At 36.9% G+C, this 25,630-nt stretch overlaps 2 protein-coding genes and 1 long non-coding RNA gene across 6 annotated transcripts in view; 2 read left to right on the forward strand and 1 right to left on the reverse strand.

The window, feature by feature from the left end:
* Positions 1–25,630, forward strand: part of LOC5569059 — a 288,587-nt gene that overhangs the window by 188,353 nt on the left and 74,604 nt on the right. The gene's annotated exons all lie outside the window — the stretch shown is intronic.
* Positions 4,163–24,193, forward strand: LOC110676219 (lateral signaling target protein 2 homolog). Its single transcript, XM_021843207.1, has 2 exons — positions 4,163–4,698; positions 24,155–24,193. The coding sequence occupies exons 1-2, from the start codon at positions 4,294–4,296 to the stop codon at positions 24,155–24,157; spliced, it is 408 nt and encodes a 135-aa protein (XP_021698899.1). The 5' UTR covers positions 4,163–4,293; the 3' UTR covers positions 24,158–24,193.
* On the reverse strand, positions 5,082–5,784 carry LOC110676220. The gene is made up of 2 exons (XR_002500181.1): positions 5,460–5,784; positions 5,082–5,399 (listed from the first exon to the last, which is right to left on the reverse strand). It is a non-coding gene; the product is annotated as an uncharacterized LOC110676220 (long non-coding RNA).

Raw genomic sequence — 25,630 nt, forward strand, 5'->3', positions numbered from 1 at the left:
ATTTCTCCGACGACGCAAAAACGCTTGGGCATTAAGAAGCGCACTCAATCTTTTGAACGACTTTACAAAAAAAAACCCTTAAAAACTATGCGTATCACGTTATGTCTGAACCAGACGATTATAAAAATCGAATGTATATCGTTCGTACCGTAAAACCCTTAAATTTTATTATGGTCATGAATCGGTAAACAGAATCGGCTCAAGAAAGAAATAAAGATAAAAGGATAGGGATGTTCAAAAATAAATAATAGAAAAATCAAACCAAAGTTCATAAATTCGTGGATATAAATAAATCATTGCTCAAAACGTGCATAAACCAATTTTAGATAGCAAAAAAAGAGGATTAGATCGAAATTTAAAATTAGGGGGGCAGATGGTAAAATGCTTCGTTTGAAAGGTCATAAAAAAAATGAAATTTATAGTACTTCTAACGCAATTCAGAACCATTTCGCATTATATGATGTAGTAAAACATGTTTATTCGAGAGCCTGTGCAGAAGTCTCGTAAAACAATGATATCCCTTCATAGTTATACCTGTACTAAAATCGGATCAAGTCGCTTGAATTACACAGCGTAACAAAAATGATATTTTTGCGTGTCTCAAGGATCAAATTGAATCTGATGCCGTTCTCAGAAATCTTCCAGCACGTCACAATTGTTAGCTACAGTTCGCCAAAGTTGCATAAAACACTGGTTTCATTGATGTTTACATAAGATTTAAACAATGATTTTTCAAATTTTTTTTGGAATCTAATCCACCAATCATGCAAAATAGGACTTTAACTTTCATTTCAGATATAATTTGGTTGGGGACGGACCTGGTGTAGTGGTTAGAACACACGCCTCTCACGCCGAGGACCTGGGATCGAATCTCATCCCCGAGATAGTCATTAAAAAAATAAATAAAAATATAATTTGGTTGAAATTACACGATTAAATTTTGATTAAATCGAGTTTTTCAGCATGCTTGCAGTATCCATATATTTTTTTTTTTTTTTGTTTCTCTTACATGACTAAGTACAATACTTTTACAAACCAACATAAAATAACTTTATCGGAAGTATTATGAACTTTATAGAGAAGTATTGCTATACGCAAGAGTTCTGAGGCAAATTAAGCAAATAAATTGCCGTACAAGCTGGCAAACTGAAAAAGTCAATTTTAACATTTTCAACAGAAAAAAATCTCAAAAAATAGACGTGCTATGATATTTCTGAAAATGGCAATGGATTCAGCAACCCTTGATTAAGTAAATAGCGGAATTTTGGTGCTTGAGACAAACCCGTGTTCCGCAGTGTTATTCCTATACAATTTCATTTCAAATAGCTTATCGCTAAAAATATCCTTCATTTCCAAAATCACTGTGAATCGGGATCTACAATGTCAATATTTATATTTGATCGTTCTTAAATTTTGAAATCGGTATCTTCATCCATGCATCCAATAAATGTTTAACTGTCAGAGACGTGCATACTGTGGCGCCAGCGCCAGCATTCAATATTATACCAACAAGTAATCCGGATAACATTACAGAATCGTCAAATTTTATTGTCACTGTCATAAATATAAAAAGTATTGAACGATAAACGATTACACCACGAAACATGAATTTCGATATTAAATTTATGTTTACCCATATCGGATTTTCATCAATATTAGATCCGTCGGAATCGAAGCGGTTGATCGGTATAATCCGTTTTGCAATTAATTCTAGTCATCCGGATGTTGTCATAAATATTTTCGCTAGGTCGCAAAGCACAACAAAACGGGTAAAAGGAAGAAAAATGGGTTCGCCGTGATTTCGTTTTTCCGCAACGGGTATCCTTGATTCGGAGCAAAGCCCACGCGTGCCACCCAATGGGTTTCCCAACAATCTACAGTTAGGCCTCCTATAAGACACATGGTTGGGAAGTGTTATAGGATTCCACGTTATAGGAAACCCAGGGCTTGGGAGTGTTGTTGAATACGAAGGATGCGATCGATTATAGTGAAAAACGCATTTGATTTAACTTATTTGTTTCGGAGCACCGGTCAATTGAATATAAAAATTCTGTCCCAGAGCTTTGAAGGTTAATATGAGACCCGACTGTATTCGCATTTTTTGTGCCTTTGAAGTTTTACGACCATTTTCCTGTGCCATTCATTGCTATCCGTCGTGGATTCAGCAAACAAAGCCACGCGCTTCCATGTAGCAGGAAAATGTTTGGCGAAATTCTGTGGGTCAAGAACTACACAATAGAGGCGCTTTGTAAATCTTGCTGTTTTGTCTATTCAAAGTTGACAACAGTAGTATGACATCAACTGACCATTTGACTTTGCACTTTTTCCCATTTGTCGAAAAAACATGACGTGCCGTTCAAAGTAGGTTTGTTGCAGATTCCAACCCAACCTGTGGATAAGAACAGAATTCTAACAGAGTTGTTTTAGTCAGATAAGACGTATTTTCTAACAAATTTGTTATAATTTTGGTTTAATAGCAGTTTAAATTACAAAAGTTATAACAGAATGTCCCTTACAACAATATAACAATATAAAAATAGAATAGGTTATAGTTTAAAAAACAATACAACTTAATGTGTTTTTCTTTTCATATCTGAATTATAACAAATATTGATATCATCTTTACAAAAAAGTAAAACTTGTCATGCATATGCAATAATTCTCAAATTATTTATGACAAATTGGATTATTATTATGCATTTGAGTTAAACAGCTAATAGGGTGCAGAACCACTTGGGCACTTCCATGATTCACTTTGGCATGGGGGGTTTTTCTCGGCCGAATTGTCTGAAACTTTGCAATAAGGAGCACTTCACTAAAAGGCATTTTGTGGCAAATATGAGCTTTGTAGCTTTCAAAAAAACCCACTGCCGAAGTGAATCAAAAGTGCCAAGAATTGGGTCCGGCTCCCTATGTCTCATTTTTTTTTTTTTTTTTTTGATTATATTAAAATGTTCTCAACAAACTCAGAATTTCTTTTTTACAAATGAAACACAATTTGTTATTCGTAATAAATTCATATATAATTGTGAAACAGGTTTGATGTAATAGACTGTTCGGGAACGCTTTCAATAGAGGACGTTTGCCGGTGTCGTGCCCGGAGAGCGGAAAGTGGCATAACGAGTACATTGTCGGATTACAACGATATTTCCTTCCGCTCTTCCTGGTTGCTCAACTTCGTCGTCATTTATTTTTTATAATGTTCTGTTCTGGCCAAGGAATAGAAACGAGCAAATGGTACCTCCTTTCGTACGAGATAGAGAAAAAAGAAATGCAATGTACACAGATCAGTGGATGTGATTATAACGGTCGAGTGAACGTGAGCTGTTTACTGTATCACCATCATAATTGGAGGCATCATCGGGTTATGAACAACAATACAATAAATTTTTATTATTCAAAGAAACTCAGAAATTTCAAACTGAGTCTATCATAAAAAAGTACTCTTAGAGCTTCACAGAATACCCGACCTAAGGCTGAATATTTACTTGTCCTGTAAACGGAGACGAACCTTAGTTCCTAAAAGTAATTCTATCTCAGTCAATAATCGACCAAATTAATTGTTTTAAAAGTTATGGAAAGTGAAATAGTTAACCAACATTTTGGAGGTTTCTCATCCTTCTCACTTCTCTCTTTTTGGCGGTACGCTGAAAATTGAATTCCAATACCTGGCAGCGGTAGCGGTTCCCTCAATCGTTATGAAGTAGCTCGATATTTTCTTTATCTCAAGAAAGCTAAACGTACCGCTGGTTCTCTGATACTGAAAAAAATGATGGGAAGCACGAATATAAGGTTATTTTTAATGTCGATTTTACGTAATTGACTATCAAACTAACAGTACGGTATTCCAATAAACGTTAACGCCATGTTCTGGCAGGAACAGAAAATGAGAAAAGAAAATTTTCCAAGCTGAGCACCTTCTGATGATTGCAACCACACTCATTTTGCAAAACACTCAATCCACACAAACACACACTAGATAGATACACTGCCCTCGAACCAAATTGTACATATTCCAAGATCGCATCAAAAGAAAGGTCCCAACCATTTCCCAGTCTTGATAACAGACAGAAACAAATTCTACAGCAATGTTTACCCCGTCCTCTACAGTGTATTCCACGGTGCGACAGCTGCAGCCTTCTGGACCGATGCTTTCAATGTCCAATCCTGTCCCGGCCGCACGCTCGAGACTGCGGTTGTCAGTTTGCTCTGCTGCATCGAGCCGAAGTCGACAGCTAGCATTTGGGGAATGATCCTCCGCGTGGATTTCACCTGAACTCGCAGCCAACGACCATGACAACGCTATCGCAAGAACAAGAACAGCCACATCCAAGCCATAACAACAATTCAAGCCAAACGCAGCTTCTACTACTGCGACAACGTTCCTCCGAACAGGAACTCCTACAGCCCAATCATCGTCCACTGCTGGCAAAAGCGTCCACCATAAAGCGTCAGCAATCATGTCAACAGCAGCGACCATTGTTGTTACACTCGTCCAGCCTAGGACATCACCATCATCAATCGCAACCGCACTACCACCATCATCATTCACATCCCCGTCTCAGCCAAAAGAACCGTCAGAAGCTGTTCTCGCGCAGCCGAGGCTACAAATCGGTCTGCAGCGGTAGCGGGTCTCAGCATGCCTGCGCAGGTCAAAGCAGATGCTCGAAGGATCACGACGAAGACATTGAAGCCTGTGTAAGTTGAATGCAACTTAGCTACTACGTACCACAGTCACCACACTCACTCAGCCAAAAGAAACTGCACAGTCACATGTTCCCACTATACCACATTCGTCCGTAGCATAATTTGTCCGAGTACCTTTGTGTCCGTACTGTCACAAAATTAATTAAATATGGAACGATATAAATGATACAGTATTACGATGCTAGAAAACGTTATAATGGTTAATTCAACAAACTTCACTGAGTTCCATGTAAGCAACAACTGCTTTGAACGTTACGTAGACGATATATAATCCGGCATTATATATATTTTTCAGCACAGTTCAACACACGTAGTATAATTGAGGGGTAAGCAAATGGATGTAAGTGACATAACATAATTTATATTTACAAGGATTTCTTTTAAACTGATTATGAGGGATTGCACAAAAATTCACCTGACCACACCAGCTACGTAGATTACTCGTCAGCCGAGGATGTTCGACCTATTGGCTAAGACCGGGTTGACTACTTCTCGACGGCAGTCGGTAGGACTTGTAGATATTGCTGACGGGTGAGAAACCGTTTTTCGACCTTTTAGTTACGGGATTCTTCCAGCTGGGCTTGAACGCTCGGGCACTCGTCGATATTCCGACCACTTCGCTGAACACTCTGGCAGCAAGAAACCGAATTGTATGCTGATTGGTCACACACGAAATCAGAGGAATTTTGTTCCTATGAATAGCAAGGATAAATTGTAATTACGGACTGTTATAACGGTCGGAAATTTTTTACCGGAAAGATCCTTTGGCTCCTCTTGCATCGCCTTATATGCAAAATTCACTTTTCGAAATCATGACGAAGCATAGTATACGAAACATTTCCCGGGAGAGTTTTGCTTCCGTATGGTTGGTATCTCGCGCCATGTGTTTTTTGTGCATAAAGGGAATGGAGATACCAGAGGTTGTATAGGAAGGGTTTCAAATTCAAATTTAAATTATTTAGGTATATTTACAAATTCATTTTTTTATTTAATTCATTTGTTATATTAAGGGTAAGTAGTATCGATGGATAGGGGGAAAGGGATTGTATTTACATATTAAGATATTTACATTTAAACTAGGGTAAAAGCATAATTATTTACAAATTTACGACAAGATGACGATTGGAAAAAGTTTTACAACAATCGTTAAAAATAAAAATTCAAAAAAATAACTTTTTATCATTTTTATTTTTTTGTTCTTTATTTATTTTTATCCCCCCTCCACCCCTCGTACCTTCCAAGGGGTCTCGGACATAAAAGAAAATTAATATTTGTATCAGCCTTATTCGATACATTATTTTCTATGTTAGGCATGTAACTAAAAAATTTGTTTGGTTTTATAAGATTAAGAGAAAATTATGAAACCGTGAGAGCAAAAATATCATCGTTAAAACGTAATTACAAAATCTGATAAGCATCGCATAATTATTATTGCAGAATAATTAAAATTATAAAAACGGGACTCAATGAGGATTTGGACATCATTTATAAATATAAAATGACTAGTTAAGATCAACAATGATGTTTCTTCATTCGCTCTATTGGATCTAGCATTTTAAAGCTATTTTTATTTAACTATTTAATTTACTTCGTTTTAGATTATTTTCCATCTAATTTGGCTTAATATCTTCCTATTAATAAAAGCCGGATGAGAATTTTGGGAATATTTTTTCTTAGACATCCTTTCAAATAGATCCGACATAGAATAGAACGAAAATCAAACGAATAGTAATCATATTGATCAGCAAAATATAAGAAAAACAAAGATAAATTAATTTAATAACGTTCAAAATAGGTATGCCCAACACAAGGAAAAAAAATTGTGCTTTTTCTTTTGGTTGGGCATACCTATTACGGATGATTATACCCTACTTAGCATTGAAATGCTGGCACGTCTAATAACGATATGATATCCGTATTATAACGATAAATATCTCAGGATTTCACGCCACAATACTCGGTTCGTGGCCGCATCTCTCCATCCTTGGTTCTGCCCCACGCTCGCCAAATCGATACGCACTTGATCCGCCCACCTAGCTCGCTGCGCTACACGCCTTCTTGTACCATCCGGATCCGAAACGAACACCCTCTTTGCAGGGTTGCTGTCCGGCATTCTTGCAACATGCCCTGCCCATAGTAACTTTCCAGCTTTGGCCATCTTCTGGATACTGGGTTCGCCGTAGAGATGGGCGAGCTCGTGGTCAACACGCCGCCACACACCGACAAAGATCGTCCTAAGCACCCGACGTTCAAAGACTCCAAGTGCTTGCAAATTCTCCTTGAGCATCGTCCACGTTTCATTCCCATAGATGTCTACAGGCCTAATGAGCGTTTTGCACATGGTACATTTGGTGCGGGTGTGAATCTTTTTGACCTTAGCTTCTTGTGGAGGCCACTGATGATGCGCCTCCGTATTTCACGGCTAACGTTATTGTCAGCCATCAGCAAGGATCCAAGGTAGACGAACTCGTCGACCACCTCGAATGTATCCCCGTCTATCGTAACACTGCTACCTAAGCGAGCCCTGTTGCGCTCGGCCCCACCAGCTAGCATGTACTCTTTCTTCGTCGCTTTCACCATCAGTACAACTTTTGCTGCCTCGCGTTTCAGGCGGGTGTACAGGTCTGCCACCTTTTCAAATGTTAGGCCGAAAATGCCCATGTCATCCGCGAAGCAAACAAATTGAGTGGATTTCGTAAAAATCGCACCCCGGCTGTTAAGCCCGGCTCTCCGCATGAAACCTTCTAGTGCAATATTGAACAACAGGCATGACAGTCAATCACCTTGTCGTAGTCCCCGGCGGGATCCAAACGAACTGGAGTGTTCGCCTGAAACCTTCACACACTTTCCATCGTCGCTCTTATCAGTCTCGTGAGCTTCCTGGGAAAGCTGTTCTCGTCCATGATCTTCCATAGCTCTACGCGGTCGATACTATCGTATGCCTCCTTAAAATCGATGAAAAGATGATGCGTTGGGTTCCCACATAAACCAAAAGCTCCTTATTTGAAACCTTCAAGTAGACATGTTGTCACGATGAGAGGGGTTCCAATAAATTGGTCAGATGAAGTTAAGTATCTAGGGCTCATGCTAGATAAGAATTTAACTTTCAAAAATCACATTGAGGGCATTCAAGCCAAATGTAATAAATATGTAAAATGTCTCTATCCCCTTATTAATAGAAAATACATAATATGGACTAGCTGTTGTAATACCAGGAAGAAAGCACTGCAGAGAATTCAAAATAAAATTTTGAAAATGATTCTGAGACTTCCTCCCTGGTATAGTACCAATGAGTTACATAGAATATCCAATGTTGAAACATGGGAACAAATGTCAAATAAAATAATAAATAATTTCAGGCAAAAATCGTTACAATCTTCTATTGCCACGATTAATGCGTTATATGTTTAGGTTAAGTTAGGTTAAGTATAATCAAAGCGTTTCTTTTCTCTTATAAGCAGGTGAATTCAATTCACCTGTAAAAAATCTGAACTGCTACGGCAAATAAAATGTGATATGTTGTTAACAAAATGTTAATAAAGTCTCAAATTTGTTTTACCAAATTAGGATGATAGTGTTGTCTAATAACACAGAACACCTAGATATAAGAAATGAATGTAATGTTTGGAATGATATTAATAAAGAATTAAAAAAAAAATGATGCGTTGGGACCTGGTATTCATGACATTTTTTAAATTTTTAATTTTTGGAGGATTTGCCGTACAGTAAAGATCTGGTCCGTTGTCGATCGGCCGTCAACGAAGCCGGTTTGATAACTTCTCACGGACTCGTTTACTACAGTTGACAGACGACGGAAGATGATCTGGGATAATACTTTGTAGGTCGCATTTAGAATGGTGATCGCTCGGAAGTTCTCACAATCTAACTTGTCGCCTTTCTTGTAGATGAGGCATATTACCCCTTCCTTCCACTCCTCCGGTAGCTGTTCTGTTTCCCAGATTGTGCCTATCAGCCGATGTAGAGAAATGGCCAGCCTCTCCGGGCCCATCTTTATGAGTTCAGCTCCGATACCATCCTTACCAGCAGCTTTATTGTTCTTGAGCTTCCTTAACCTGCCTTAAAGTGGGGGTTGGTTGGTTCCCATCGATCGCAGTACTGACGTAAGCATTTCCTCCGTTGTCCCGTTCTTCATTGCCTCTCAGCGCCATTCAGGTATTCTTCGAGCAGCAGCTTCCACCTTTCGATCACCTCACGCTAATCCGTCAAAATGCTCCCATCCTTATCCCTGCACATTTCGGCTCACGGCACGAAGCCGTTACGGAATGCGTTGAGCTTCTGATATAACTTGCGTGTTTCTTGAGATCCGTACAGCTGTTACACCTCCTCGCACTCCGTCTCCTTCAGGCGGCGTTTTTTCTCCCGAAAGAGGCAGGTCTGCTGTTGCCGTTTCCGTCTATAGAGCATACGGCGACCAAACACATTTTCTTACTTTGAGCGAACAAAACCTTCAAACTTTTTTTTGCTTTAGTAGATTATTTAGGTAGATACAAAAAATATGACAACAATTGTCCTAGACAACGAAGTGATGTCCGAATATACTACAGTAATCGAAAATTACATTCACTCACAGAAAAAATAACGCTTGTGTTCAAAGAATTATCGCATTTATGTGGGCCATAATGTATTTTTTTTTTCATTTAAATTAGCTTTTTAGTTTCAGAAATATAATATAACTATAATAAATATAATATAACTCAGAAGGTTACAAGTTTCGAATTCAATTCCCAACAGTTCACGCAGACCTTTCTCATAACTCATATCCATCCATCTCACGCATACAAACGGGACGGACCTGGTGTAGGGCTTAGAACACACGTTTCTCACGCCGAGGACCTGGGATCGAATCCCATCCCCGAGATAGCCACTTATGACGTAAGAGTTATAGTGACGACTTCCTTCGGAAGGGACGTTAAGAAGTTGGTCCCGAGATAAACTAGCCCAGGGCTAAAAATCTCGTTAGTTAAAATTGAAAAAAAAGCGTGACTCATAAGGACTGTTCATTTTATAAAGTGGACACCTTGTTTATGCTATATCTTTTTTATTTATTGATGAAATCGTAAACGGTTTTCTGTGTATCGTTCAACTATTATTCTACAATGTTATGAAAATACAGAAACTTACAAAATGCTTTCGGTTGAAGAACTAAATAGTTTTTGCAAAAACTCCTAAGAAAAACTGTTCGTCAAGTTTAAGCATTATTTTTCGCATGAAAAAAATCCTAAATTTAATGAACAAATTGTATGTTGGTATCCTTTACTATTCAACTTAAGGTAGAGCTTTTAAAAACATCAATAATATTCCATCAGTTCCTGACGCTGAGTCACTTTAGTGATCTATTCCTTATTATCAAATTTGCTGATACACCATCTTTTTACTACCAGCAAAAAAGTAAAGTAATAAGCGTGTTCAAAACTGATTTAGATTACTAAAGAAACTATATATGTATAAAAAAAAAGCAAAATCTTGAGTTTTAACCGCATTCTTGGGTACCAAATTTACTCTTTATGGTCGTTTTATTGAAAAATCCCATACTTTTAAAATTATATACGCATGTTTATTGATCTAGAGCAAACTGTAAGCGTTTTTCTCAAAATATTTTGATAGGTAGTCTCAGAATAACACATTCTGAAAATAATACATGCAAAATAAATTTGATTTAATTCAAGCAGTGTTCCCAATCTTGATGATTGTCATTGTGCTTTGAGTGGTCTTCTGAAAATAAATTATTTGTTTTTCTATTGTGCTTAAAATATGACGTGGGGACTAAATCAGCAACTCTATGAAGGCGTAAGTTATTTTTATTATAAATACTATATTATTACTTCCGTCTGGACGTACTTTAAACCTTAAAATTCTACTCATATCAGTTCCATTTAAATTTAAGATATTTTTCTTTAAAAAAAAATTGATAAAAAATGATTTTATGATATCTGCAAAATTGCTTCTCCAAAAATAACTTGATATTTTTTAGCAAGCTTCAAATTGATGATGCTTTCTAAGTACAACCATTTTTTGAAAATAAAAAATATAAATTGTCGAATTTTCCAGCCGATTTTTAATAATCCTTGATTTTGATAACCTCCAAAAATCGACCGTTCTAAACGTTGTGCCTTATTAGTGTGAAATCATATAATTTTGGTAACTTTTTTATTACCACAGCATTGTACAATATTAGTTGAACGATGTACAGAAAACCGATTTCGATTTCATTGATAAATTAAAAAGATATTGCATGTCCAAAGTGTCCACTTTATAAAATGAACTGTCCTTATTTCGAACAATGGCGTTATCAAAGGAAAGAATTTATATTTTCACAACTTTCTAATGTAGAGGACTTGACTCATAGAATAATTGATTATCCAGTGAAGAAATTTGAGTGGTTTTCTTGAGAAATCGCTATAATACGCCGAGTGTTTAAAATATGAGCCATGTTTGGAATATGAAACAGAACGATACATAAGTTCCATATATGTGCTTTTTTTATAGAATTTTCGCACTTCTAGCAAAGCTAGAAACTCTCACCTGACCCGGTTATCTGAGGTGCACATGGGGTTTAAGCTTTTTGGTTCTCTCTTGTGGGCTTCGTGGCCTTGCGGTTAGCGGCGTCAGTCGTTTAGGCGTATTGTACCACGAAGCGTGGGTTCGATTCCCGCTCCAGTCGGTGTAAACTTTTCGTCAAACGAAAAATTCATCACTGGGCCAATGGGTGTTCAGTGTTGTCCGTTGCCTAATGTTCGTGATTGTTCAGTCTGTGCAGCCTTTGGCCTTTGGCGCTTGACTCCATTTTTCTGCTCGTCATGCTCTACGGGCGAACCGGTTGGATGCCTAGGTCAGTCATGCGATTCCGGTGGAGGTAAACTTCCGGTTCACAGGCGCCCCGACGACCATTTGCCGGTGCTGTTTCGTGATCTACTCAGCTAGTCCCCGGTGGAGGATCTAGCCTACTCCAAGTCGATGGTGGTCGGCCAAGTGTCAGGGACAATGAGAGGTGAGGACCACCTGGGAAGCTGGCAAAGCGCTAGCATGCTACCTTGGTAGAACCCCCTAAGCGTGTCATCGATGTTCGTTGCTGCATGGCTACGCAGCTAACCTGGAGGATGCGATGTGCAATAGCCCCTCTCCGAAGCAATGCCTTCTTGGTGGTCCCGGAGAGACGAAGGGTTTGGCCGCAATGGAAATGGTTTAGTGGGTCGGGGGTGTAGTCCTGTTTACTGCTTGCATGTAGTAAATAACCCCACACTCCCGGACCTCGGTCCGGAGTCTGTTGAGCAGTTTATCCCCCCATTGCTTAGAAAGAAAAAAAAAGTGTCAGGGTCGGTTCTGCAATTCCGGTTGGAGGGTGACTTCCGGTTCACAGGCGCCTCGACAACTTATTATCGATACTGCGTTACGCTCGTTCTACCCAGTCTAGTCCCCGACTACTCAGATCGCGCCCAATGGTCTCCTCTCATCTACAGACTGACTTATCGAGTGCCGAGGTCGGTCCGACAATTTCGGTGGAAGGTCGGCTCATTAGCGCCCCGACGACCCGACGTCAAGCGCTGCTCTCTGCGTCTCATTTCGCTGCTCTTCTAGCTAGTTGCGCTGTAAGCCAGACATTATTTGCACCACCATGTTGGTCATCATATTCCAAAGGTCGGGATCGCTTATCATTCCGTGTACCACACCATCTACGCTGAAATACTCACCAAAAGCAGCCGCCACCGTGTTTCGTTCTATATTGAACCTTGGGCAGTCGAAGACAACATGTTTTAGCGTTTCATCAATCTCCATACACTTAGGACAGAATGGTGAAGACGCATGGCAGAATCGATGCAGATACTGCTTGAAGCAGCAGTGACCTGACAAGAACTGTGTCAGGTGGAAGTTCACTTCTCCGTGCTCCCTGTTCACCCAGGCCGATAGATTCGGGATGAACCTGTGGGTCCACCTTCCTTTCTCGGAAGCATCCCATTTCTGCTGCCACTTAGCCAGCGAATGAATTCTTGCCAACTTCTTCGCCTGCCTAGTTTCTCTTCGCTGATAGCAGTCGATGTCTTCGGACAAGATAATGCAGATCGGGATCATCCCAGCGATTACGCATGCCGCCTCCGATAAAGTCCTGTACGCGGTCACCACTCGCATGGCGATGAGTCGGAACGTGCTGTTTAGCTTATCCCGATTTCGCTTGGTCTGTAGCGCTGCGCCCCAGGCTGGCGCACCGTATCTTAGTAGCGATGTTGATACGACAGCCAGAAGACGCCTCTTACTGCTTCTAAGACCACCTATGTTGGGCATAAGTCTTGTGAGCGCATTGTTCGCCGTCGCCGCCTTCTCGCATACATAATCGACGTGACTATTGAAATTCAGCTGATCGTCTAGCATTACACCCAGGTGTTTCAGCTTTCGCTGTGATGCTATGGCATGCTCCCCGACAGTGATCTCACCGTGCTTGACTGCCTTGCAGTTGCTAACTAGTAGCACCTCCGTTTTGTGGTGGGCTATCTTCAGCTTGACTCCCTCCATCCAATCTTCAACTAGACCAATTGCCTCCGTTGCCAGCATTTCTACTTCCTCCTGTGTCTCACCTATTCCCGCTAGGACAACGTCATCGAAAAACTCGACCCCCTTGGGTAGCTCCAGCCATGGACCCCGTAGTACATTACATTCCACAGCGTTGGTCCCAGTATGTAACCTTAAGGGACTCCAGACGTTATTCTTAAGTCCTTCGGGCCGGCGTCGGTTTCATACTTCAGTACACAGTTTTGGAAGTAGCTCTTCAAAATGTAGCACAAGTATTCGGGAACCCACGTATTCGGTGACCACGGCGCAGTAACGATCTCCTCTACGCTTTTGTTTTAATGCTTTCTCGGTTTTCTCCAGCACTGTATAGCGTCCACCGTCGACCTTCCTTTCCGGAATCCAAACTGCCTTTCTGATAGCCCGTTCTCGCTCTCTGTGCATTTCATCACCCTGCTGAGGACAACCCGTTCCAAGAGCTTACCGTGTGTATCCAGTAAACATATAGGCCTTTATGATCCTGGATGAACGGCCGGTTTTCCTGACTTCGGCAACAGCACCAGTTTCTGAATTTTCCATATATCTGGAAATTGACCTTCGTTCAGGCATTTCTGCATAGCCTTCCTTACCATATCTGGATACATTGTCCACCATATGTATCTATGACAATAGAATGAAAATTTGCGATTCTTTGTGTGGCCATGGTAGAAAAAAAAAAAAGAATAATGTGATCCAAGCAGAAAAATGAACATTCATTGTTGTATTGTTAGTTAGTGAAGATTGGGGAGGTCATAACTATACAATTAAGCAATCATTATATTTACTCACCTTAGTCATTCAAATCCAATGAAAAATCCTTCAGAAGTGCTTCTTCTTCTTTCATCTTTTCTGGCGTTACATCCCCACTGGGACAGAGCCTGCTTCTCAGCTTAGTGTTCTTATGAGCACTTCCACAGTTATTAACTGAGAGCTTACTTTGCCAATGACCATTTTGGCATGCGTATATCGTGTGGCAGGTACGAAGATACTCTATGCCCTGGGAAGTCGAGAAAATTTTCAACCCGAAAAGATCCTCTACCGGTGGGATTCGAACCCACGACCCTCAGCTTGGTCTTGCTGAATAGCTGCGCGTTTACCGCTACGGCTATCTGGGCCCCAGTGCTTATACTGATCTTATTTAGGTTACTCTATGAAGCAAGACGTATTCAACTTGTTTCAGTTACTAATATAGTCAGTATAACCGATTAAAATACTTTTATGACAAAAAAGATCATATAATCTTTAATTATCATACATCGGTTTTACGGCCAACCAGCCGAATGAAAGTTTGAACAACTACCGTAAAACTAAACATTACATATACTTCGTAATTGGATTAAATGGGCAAATTTATATAAAATTTGCGAAGACCAATAATACGTGTAACTTTTTCGCAAATTTCACATCAATTTGTCTTTTTAATCCAATTGCGAAGTGTGTGTGTGTAATATTTAGTTTTATGGTAGATGTTTCAAAGAGTACAGTTAAACAGGGTTCAAACAATAATACCCCAAAACTATCAAAATCTCCCAAAAGTCTTGATTAGCTGATCAATATGTTTCTAAAAAAAACTTTTGCCGAATATACCTAATTAAAAAAATGATTAGTGAAGAAACACAAAATGGGCACATAATTTTGACACACCTCTTATGGACATATTTTCTTCGTCTTAGTAAAAACCACAATTTATTCAAAAATAAGTTTTTTTGTTGTTGTGCCTTTTTGCGTGACAACAAGCAAATGAGGGATTCCACGGAGGCATGCAAGTCGATTCTGATCGACCATTTCAAAAATATCTGAAACTTTGCACAGTTTTTCAGTTCCATCTAAATCGTAATTTTCCGATATCAAATCTTCAAGTTGAGTCACGACTAACTTTTCAAAAGGGTGTATGTGAAAATGGTTCAAAAATATTCAAAAAGCTGCACAGCAAAAACGGTTCGTTCGATTGTTAGACAACTAAAGAAACAAAGTTAGACAACTAAATAAAGATTCCAAAAAAAATACACACAGTAAAAAAATTTTTTTTTTTTTGCGTTAAAAAACATCATTCTTGTCACAAAAACTCAAATATCTCAAAACCCTATCGGAATACCAAGGTAATTTTTTGAGGGAAAACGGTCCATTATATTAGCTATCTACCATAAAAATTTGGTGATGGTAAGCCAATAAACAAAAAAGTTATGACATTTCAAATATTTCACAAATTTGACACTTAGTGAAAAAAATAATTTTTTTTCATTGTTAATTTTTTTTAGGACCGCAGTTTGTTGCTGAATTTTTTGTTAAGGGTACCACATGAGGTTTACAAGTTGTTTTCATGATATTTTATTTAATTATTCATAACTATTATAGCATCTATTAGAAAGTTAGACGCGATCCAGTGTTGTGATCTAAAGTCTTGATAGTGTCATATTTTTTATTGTACGTAACTAAAGAAAAATTCTCTCAATATTGTTGAAACCTTTTGATAAAAGAAACCTATAAGAAATCTAATATACAAGGTATACGACTAGTTTACCTGCAAAAAGTTTACCTCGTAGAGAACAAGGCGCGTCTATACCCAGGTGATCTAGTATACGTAAAGCAGGTCGGTTTTCTCGGCGCTGGTTTTCTCCACAAAGTTAAAATCTGATTACACCTGGGTATAGACCCGCCTTGGTAGAGAATAGACTTTGTTAATCATATTTGGGAGAAAGCGAGTAACTTCAACAACATCAAAAACATGATAGGTACATACCATGAACATACTCACGAAAAAGCTAAAAATATACTTGCACTATGGTTATAAAAGATTTAATTGTAAAATTTTTCTTCAGTCAAGCAAACGACACCAAACTAGTCAGTAAAAACTTAAAAGTGATTTTGTTTATTAAAATCTAACGAGCAACATGAGTAGTCGCTTTCTCAACTGTTGCAGGCCGTTTGCAGAAAAAAAGTGTTCGAAAGTGCTACGAAATCTCACCGAAAGCACCATAGATAAACTGAAAGCGGCTGGTTATGCTCCAATGTCTACATTGAATACAAATTTACGCATTTGTACGTCGTGCCGTTTAAACGTTGACAAACGGGCAATCTGTACATCATCGGTGGATCAGGTTGCAGGAAGTTCGAAAACAACAACAACTGAGGAATTACTAGATGCACCGACAACAACTGAGGAGTTACCAGAAGTACCAAGTGCAGATAGTCTTGCCACGGTACCATCAGCGACATCTGTTTCAACAAATCAATCAGAAGATGAGTGCATCCAGAAGGTCAACATCGAACGCTTCAACGAAGGGATAGCTGGAATAAAAGTGACTCCGATTAAATGGACGAAGATGGGTTAGGGTCGGTGTTCCCTTAGTGGACGGTCCCCTATAGTCGCACTAGTGGCTTTTTACGGCCGTTTCGCTGGTAATCGTAGCAAAATAATTTTTGACATGAAGATCAGTAGCTATTTATCTAAGTACCATTGACACACAGCTCGATTTTGTTCAAAAAATGATCGAAATAAATAGTTTTGCTTAAAATTTTAGCTCCCTTGCACCTATAGTTAACCTATTGTTCCTATAGTAGCACTATTAAGAGAAACTATTTTGTTATTAAACAAAATAATGATAAATTAGGAACGTTTTTACATCAATCGAACGCTTTTGATCCACACTTCAAAGGAAAAATATAAAAGTTTTGTAAAAATACGGTTTTGATTTGTGTTTTGCCTATTCCGTGAGACTAGTGCTTCTATAGGAACAGAAATTAGGAATAGTGCTACTATAGGCACATGTGTTCTTATAGTGGCACAAGCGATAATAAATACAAAAACATGAGTTTTCGTATGTTTCATAATTTTTCCACAAAGCCAAGATAAAATGCTTTCAGATGATCTAAAAATAATTCCGCAGACTTTATTTTTCGATTTTATACGAATATTTGTTCTTAGCTATGCGGCTATTGGTACATCGACCCTACGTCAATTATCCCGAGAAAAAATACCGTGAAATCAACGAAGCTGTACAAAGAAACCTCTTCAAATTAGGACCTGAGGATGTGAAAAAAATACAGACTACGATGAGGTAATTATGAATATGAAGGAAAGGTTCTCGAATCTAGCCAGATTTTTTTTTTTTTTTTTTTTTTTTTTTTTTTTTTTTTTTTTTTTTTTTTTTTTTTTTTTTTTTTTTTTTTTTTAATTTCTTTACTAGTATCATTCTTTCATCCTTATTTGGTAAAACAAATCTAAGATTTAATTAACATTTTGTTAACAACATATTACATTTCATTTGCCGTAGCAGTTCAGATTTTTTACAGGTGAGTTGATTTCACCTGCTTATAAGAGAAAAAAAAAATGTTTTTAATATACTTAACCTAACTTAACCTAAACATATAACGCATTAATCGTGGCAATAGAAGATTGTAACGATTTTTGCCTGAAATTATTAATGATTGTATTTGACATTTGTTCCAATGTTTCAACATTGGATATTCTATGTAACTCATTGGTACTATACCAAGGAGGAAGCCTCAGAATCATTTTCAAAATTTTATTTTGAATTCTCTGCAGAGCTTTCTTCCTGGTATTACAACAGCTAGTCCATATTGGTACAGCATACAACATGGCTGGCCTGAAAATTTGTTTGAATATCAACAGCTTGTTATTAAGACAAAGTTTTGATTTTCTATTAATAAGGGGATAGAGACATTTTACATATTTATTACATTTGGCTTGAATGCCCTCAATGTGATTTTTGAAAGTTAAATTCTTATCTAGCATGAGCCCTAGATACTTAACTTCATCTGACCAATTTATTGGAACCCCTCTCATCGAGACAACATGTCTAGTTGAAGGTTTCAAATAAAGAGCTTTTGGTTTATGTGGGAATATTATTAGTTGAGTTTTGGAAGAATTAGAAGAAATCTTCCATTTTTGCAAGTATGAAGAAAAAATATCCAAACTTTTTTGCAATCGACTACAGATGACACGCAGACTTCGTCCTTTGGCGGAGAGGCCTGTGTCATCCGCAAACAAAGATTTTTGACATCCCTGAGGTAGCTCAGGTAAGTCAGATGTGAAAATATTGTATAATATTGGTCCCAAAATGCTGCCTTGAGGAACACCAGCTCTTACAGGAAGTCTTTCAGATCTGGAGTTCTGATAATTAACCTGAAGTGTACGATTTGACAGATAACTTTGAATTACTCTAACAATGTATGTTGGAAAATTAAAGTTTTTTAATTTTACAATCAAACCTTCATGCCAAACGCTGTCGAATGCTTTTTCTATGTCTAGAAGAGCAAGACCAGTAGAATAGCCTTCAGATTTGTTGGAACGGATCAAATTTGTTACACGTAAAAGTTGATGAGTGGTCGAATGTCCATGGCGGAATCCGAACTGTTCATTGGCAAAAATTGAATTTTCGTTGATGTGGGCCATCATTCTGTTCAAAATAACCTTTTCAAAAAGTTTACTGATGGAGGAAAGCAAACTGATTGGACGATAGCTAGAAGCTTCTGCAGGATTTTTGTCTGGTTTTAAAATTGGAACAACTTTAGCATTTTTCCATTTGTCAGTAAAATATGCTAATTGAAAACATTTGTTAAATATATCAACTAAAAATGATAAGCTACTTTCTGGAAGTTTCTTGATGAGGATGTAGAAAATTCCATCATCGCCAGGAGCTTTCATGTTTTTGAATTTTTTAATAATAGTTCTCACTTCTTCTAAATCAGTCTCACAGGCATTTTCGAAAACGTTCTCTTGATTGAGAATATTTTCGAACTCCTGAGTAACTTCATTTTCTATTGGACCAGTAAGTCCTAAATTAAAATTGTGCGCACTTTCAAACTGCACAGCAAGTTTTTGAGCTTTTTCACAATTAGTTAGTAATAATTTGTTTTCCTCTTTCAATGCCGGTATTGGCTTCTGAGGTTTTTTCAAGATTTTAGATAATTTCCAAAAGGGCTTAGAGCCAGGGTCCAATTGAGAAATTTTATTTTCAAAATTTTTGTTTCTTAATTGAGCAAAACGTTTCTTGATTTCTTTCTGCAAATCCTGCCATATAATTTTCATAGCAGGATCGCGAGTGCGTTGAAATTGCCTTCTCCTCACGTTTTTAAGACGGATCAAGAGTTTAAGATCATCGTCTATAATCACGGATTCAAATTTTACTTCACATTTTGGAATTGCAATGCTCCGGGCTTCAACAATGGAATTTGTTAAAGTTTCAAGAGCATTGTCAATATCAAGTTTAGTTTCTAAAGAAATGTTAACATCAAGATTGGAGTCAACATACGTTTTATATATATTCCAGTCGGCTCGTAAATAATTGAAAGTGGAGCTGATAGGATTGAGAATCGCTTCTTGGGATATTTGAAATGTAACAGGGACATGATCAGAATCAAAATCAGCATGAGTAATCATTTGGCTACAAAGATGACTAGAGTCGGTTAAGACCAAATCAATCGTAGATGGATTTCTAGAAGAGGAAAAACATGTGGGGCTATCAGGGTATTGAATTGAGAAATATCCTGAAGAGCACTCATCAAATAAAATTCTGCCGTTGGAATTACTTTGAGAATTATTCCATGACCGATGTTTGGCATTAAAGTCACCAATGACAAAAAATTTTGACTTATTGCGAGTCAACTTACGCAAGTCAGTTTGGAGCAAATTAACTTGCTGTCCAGAGCATTGAAAAGGCAAATAGGCAGCTATGAAAGTATATTTACCAAACTGTGTTTCAACAGAAACACCTAAAGTTTCAAAAACTTTAGTTTCAAATGATGAAAACAGTTGATGTTTTATACGCCTATGAATGATGATTGCAACTCCCCCAAAAGAAAAATTATTGATTATTATTATTGGATCGCGTCTAACTTTCTAATAGATGCTATAATAGTTATGAATAATTAAATAAAATATCATGAAAACAACTTGTTAACCTCATGTGGTACCCTTAACAAAAAATTCAGCAACAAACTGCGGTCCTAAAAAAAATTAACAATGAAAAAAAAAATGTTTCACTAAGTGTCAAATTTGTGAAATATTTGAAATGTCATAACTTTTTTATTGGTTTACCATCACCAAATTTTTATAGTAGATAGCTAATATAATGGACCGTTTTCCCTCAAAAAATTACGTTGGTATTCCGATAGGGTTTTGAGATATTTGAGTTTTTGTGTCAAAAATTATGTTTTTAATGCCAAAATTTTTTTTTTCTACTGTGTGTATTTTTTTTTGGAATCTTTATTTAGTTGTCTTACTTTGTTTCTTTAGTTGTCTAACAATCGAACAAACCGTTTTTGCTGTGCAGCTTTTTGAATATTTTTGAACCATTTTCACATACACCCTTTTGAAAAGTTAGTCGTGACTCAACTTGAAGATTTGATATCGGAAAATGACGATTTAGATGGAACTGGAAAACTGTGCAAAGTTTCAGCTCAATAGAAAAAAATGAATTAAAAAATTTACCAAATTTTGGTGCTGTTGCTTGGAATCACTCAAATAATCATTTTGTTTTGGCGGTGACTGTACCAGTTTTAGGTTGATGCGTGTCATCATCGAGCTAAGAAGAATTAGTGATGCAGTGAAAATGCTTTAATTAGTTAAAAGACAATTTACACCGTCTTCAGCCAAAGGCTGCACAGACTGAACGAACACTAACATTAGGCAACGGACAACACAGAACACCCAGTAGCCCAGTGATGAATTTTTCGTTTGACGAAAAGTTTCCACCGACCCATTATGGGCCAGAAATCAAAATTTCGCGACAAAAGTCCAAAAACCTTTTTTTAATAAAATGAATTATGGAGATGAATTTCTGATTATTTAAAACATGTGTGATTATATACCAACATTTTTTTTGGTTTATTACATTATTTCATTGCAGTTCATGGAGTTTAATTTTAATTAAACTGAAAAACTTGAATTTCAACCTATACTAAAAAAATTTGGTTTGTGGGGAAAAATTGCGAGAAAAAATATTGCGGGTGTGATTATGGAAGGCAAACTAAGTGTATCATACATGTTTGATATATAAATAACATAAATTTTAAATTTCACCGTGTATTTTACAATGTACCCCTAATATTTACTATTTTTTTACTATTTCGACTTAAAAGTTAAAGTATTCCACCGTATTCGATTTGCAACCAGTATGGGGTGGAAGCCTAGACTCCACTCTTTCATGTTTTTGCATATATTTGCGGATGGCCGAGATAGACTGGTTTAAGTATATACGATAATTCAGTTAATTTTTTAACGTTATATTTTCAACTTCGCTGCTGTTAATACAATCAATCAATTACATAAGTTTTATTGGTTTCCAAACATCGAAAGCAGCCATTATCATCTATTTTTTTTTAAGCAAGGGTATATTCATGAGCTAGCTGACATTCAGAAATCTGGGTAGAGTCCTTTGAGAAAATATATGAAACTTTTTTGTCCAATTTTCTTTCGAGGTCAAGTTATATATGTGATGATAAGGCTACAGCAGAGGAACCTGTTAGAGGCTCCCACTATAACAATGTATGTGACGTTTCTGGACAACCTCCAGTTAAAGATAACAGACTTTTGAAGAAATATGATACAGCTGGGATTGTTGTATGTCTTATGTTGTTATACAAAATGCAATGATTTTTAATTAAAAATAGGCATTTAGAAGAAATTTTCTAAAACGAGTCATATCAATCATGCTGAGTATTTTTTAATCAGGATTGAATCATTGGTATAACATTAAACAAAAATTTTAGAGATCAAGAAGAAACATCTGAAACCAGCCCGATTTAAAATTTGATGGCCCACTAAGTTTTTTTGTCTTTATTTTAGTGTTTTGTTACTTAGAATGAATTTATATTTCTCAAAAGATTATAAAAAAGCAACCATATGTACGTTAAAATGTCAGAAAAATACAGTTTGATAAATTAAAAACAATAAAAATAGAAGATATCATTAATTGTTCAGGCCAAAGGCTATCAATGAAGAAAATAATAAAAAAAAACTGTTCGTATCCGTATCCTATTAAATTGTTGCAAGAAATATTGGCAGCTTCAGCGTGATGTTATCGAGAGAATATAGGTGGTTTAAGTATATGAACTATTAAATTGTGCATAAATGAATCATCAATTTTCGTTGAAAGCAAATGAGACACTACGAATTCTTTTTTATTTATTTCAATTAAAATCAATATTATTCGGGATCTTGACATATATTGATGATTCTCTTATAATAATTTCCTGCATGTATAAATATAATGGCGTCCAAAATCTGATGTGAACCGGATCCAGATATTTCAACACATCCATTACAGCTAAAGTATTTATAATTATAATATTTGAAAGTTAATTTGATTGGAACACTTCAAACTATGTGAAATTCTTATCATTTAAACAGCAAAGCATCTACAAATATGCAATTCATATTAACTTATTACATTTCGGACAATTGTTCTATTACTTTATGTTGACTTCATAGCTTAATGTACAGCGAAAACAAGGCTTTGTAAAATTTTAATAGTAAACGATTAATTAAATGCAAATATTCTGTATATATGTTTAATAAATAGTTGTTCATGCATTACAAACAACTATGACTTCATGATCACATTTTCAGGCATTTTAAATTATTCTAAGCAATTTCAAAGTGTATCTTCACAATACTTTAAAATATATAAATGATATCTTTGCAAATGTACAATGTATTTTGTAATATGAAATATAAGGGAATTTCAGTTAATAATGCTTTAATTAACATATTTCTCTAAAGACTTGATAAAGAGGTTTTGTGCCTTTTTGAGAAAGATTTCCAATCACTCAAAGGGGTTTTTCCCTCTTTCAAAATTCAAGTTAAAATAAAAGATAATAATAATAATAATTCTCTAAAGACTCATAGTCCTTACAAATATTTTCAAATCAACTCAAAATGAATCTTAGTCGTCCCAAATACGACTTTTCCATGTTTTCATAAGTTTGTATTATTTTTAGGTTGAGTTTTGTACATTTTGAAGATGTCTAGAATTTTGTCGCGAAATTTTGATTTCTGGCCCATAGTGCGACCGGAGCGAGAATCGAACCCACACCCCGTGACACAATACGCCTAAACGACTGACGCCACTAACCGCACGGCCACGAAGCCCAGTTGTTGTTTTTGTAATGCTGTGAGAATATTTACTGCATATCAGGCTCAAAAATTCATGGCTATATATGTTCAATTACATTTATAACAATAATACGAAATATTTTGGTAATCTGTACATTAAATATAAACTCACCAGTTAATAAATACAATCTCACACAAATTAATGTCGATCATATATATCATATATCACATATTAAGGTTCGACTCAAATTTGCACTTTTGTACACTCCGTCTACTAACTGTTGATGCTTACATGTTGTTGAGTTGGATTTGAATCTAGAATTGTTTATACAGGTGTGTTTTAAACTGTGTTGAAAAAATATAGCCGAGAACAGTAATGGGGTTTCTACTGTTATTACAGAAGGAACGAGATAACGACACATTACTACAATTTTCGAGAAAACAATTAACACATATGCTATTTCTTTCATTTTGACATATTGAAGCGACCGACAAAGAAATGGTACGGAAAATATCTTGATAAGGTATCGTTATTTCAAGACTACATTAAACAAATGATTGAATATGATACTTGTACTTAGTTTTTAGCCAAACCTGTATCTAGACAAATCCTGATAATTTCATCTCAATCAAAACATTTCCGATAGTAATCTAATTTTATGTTGCATATCTGAATTTATAGTCGTAATTAGTGAAACTGTTTAGTGTATTTACACTTTAGATACCACTTATCTATCCCGTTTTGAATTAAATTCCATTTGAGAATTCATACTTTTCCATTATTGTTCTGTTCTTCCTTTCATCAATTAGTGAGCCCGCGAGCGTCCTCTTGATTCCTATTTGACGACCGGACGAAGAAATAATCAAACGACACACGCTCCTTTCAACAGCTCTCATTAGAAATATGTAATACAAATTAATCGTAAAATTATTCCAACACAGTTACATATCTCAGTTGCAAGCATTGCGTGTAATGTCAAGACTATCACTAGCAATAATGAAAATAACACACGCAAAAACACTTGTTGACGTAAAGTTCACACTTCAAACTAAAGTTCACTTATGTACACACAGAAAATTTCTCTTTGTGCGCTTGAAAATGGCAAAAAAATATCCCTCGCGAAGGAAGCGCGTACGTACTTTCCCCCACACGTAAATCCCCAAGCACGGCATGTAGCATTATTAGCCTCATTTATCTTCTCATCCAAAAATCTTAGCTCAGTCTCACCTAAGCACCTCACATTACGTTTTATGTTCATGTTACTCGATTCTCGCCACATCCAATTCAAGCATATGTCTCAATCCGCTGACGACGAAAGAAAATGTGTCAGCAGTAAATCACAAATGAATTGTAAATTTCCCATACAGTCCTCAAGCGTAATGGCTCGATTAAGAGACACTGAGCGATGAAACAACAAAACGATTTTAGCACTTATTCCTCGGAAAAGGGAGAGAACAAAAGAACGACAGGGATGGGTTTTGCTCCCGGTAGTATTGATTTTCCAAGCAATTACACATTTATTACCTCCTTCCTTTCCGTGACGATTAAATTTTATTGCATGCTTACAACTGTTTGCATCATGATCTTGAGGATTTTTTTTCTTCAATATAATGATGTTGGACGTTGGAAAATGCTTAAGTGATAATGGGTGGTCTGGAAAAGCTGAGTTTCCTAGGAAAATTATCCATGTTACGTGTTTTCTTTAAAATTTAAAAAAAATAGAATAAAGAACATTCCATACAGTCTGTAATTCTATCAAATTTGTCAGAAAAAAAATCAAGCATTGCGAGACTGAAGAAGGGCAGCCGATTATCTTGGAGAAACGCAAGACCACCTGCGCCATTGATCCGGGTAGCACAGGAAGGGAGGGTAGAGGGCGCCCTGGTACTCTATAGGCTTGATTTTTGTCAGCGCACTGTGCGGCAAAAGAATGGGTGTTTCCATTTGATTTGAACCAATTGAACGGTTACCCGTCGGAAGACAATTTCAAGGAAGGGGGCTTGAATCACCTGTGACAACATTGGGATATGAATTAACTTGGGAATTTCCATTCGAACGGTTACCCAGTGGAAGAAAACTATCTTGTGCATGCGCATGTTATTAATTCACCTGATGGTTATAATTATTAAGAAAGTAATCATTTACTGGAAAATATGAATTGTTGGAGATTCTGTTTGGGGAATTCCGGCTACGGCAAATGTTGCCGTTCTTCTGCTAGGTACGAGACTCAACGATTGGTTTGTGCGAAGGGCAATCCCAAATATCAGGCTTATGGTTGTCCCCGC

Source organism: Aedes aegypti, chromosome 2 (assembly GCF_002204515.2).
Source record: "Aedes aegypti strain LVP_AGWG chromosome 2, AaegL5.0 Primary Assembly, whole genome shotgun sequence".
NCBI lineage: Eukaryota > Metazoa > Arthropoda > Insecta > Diptera > Culicidae > Aedes > Aedes aegypti.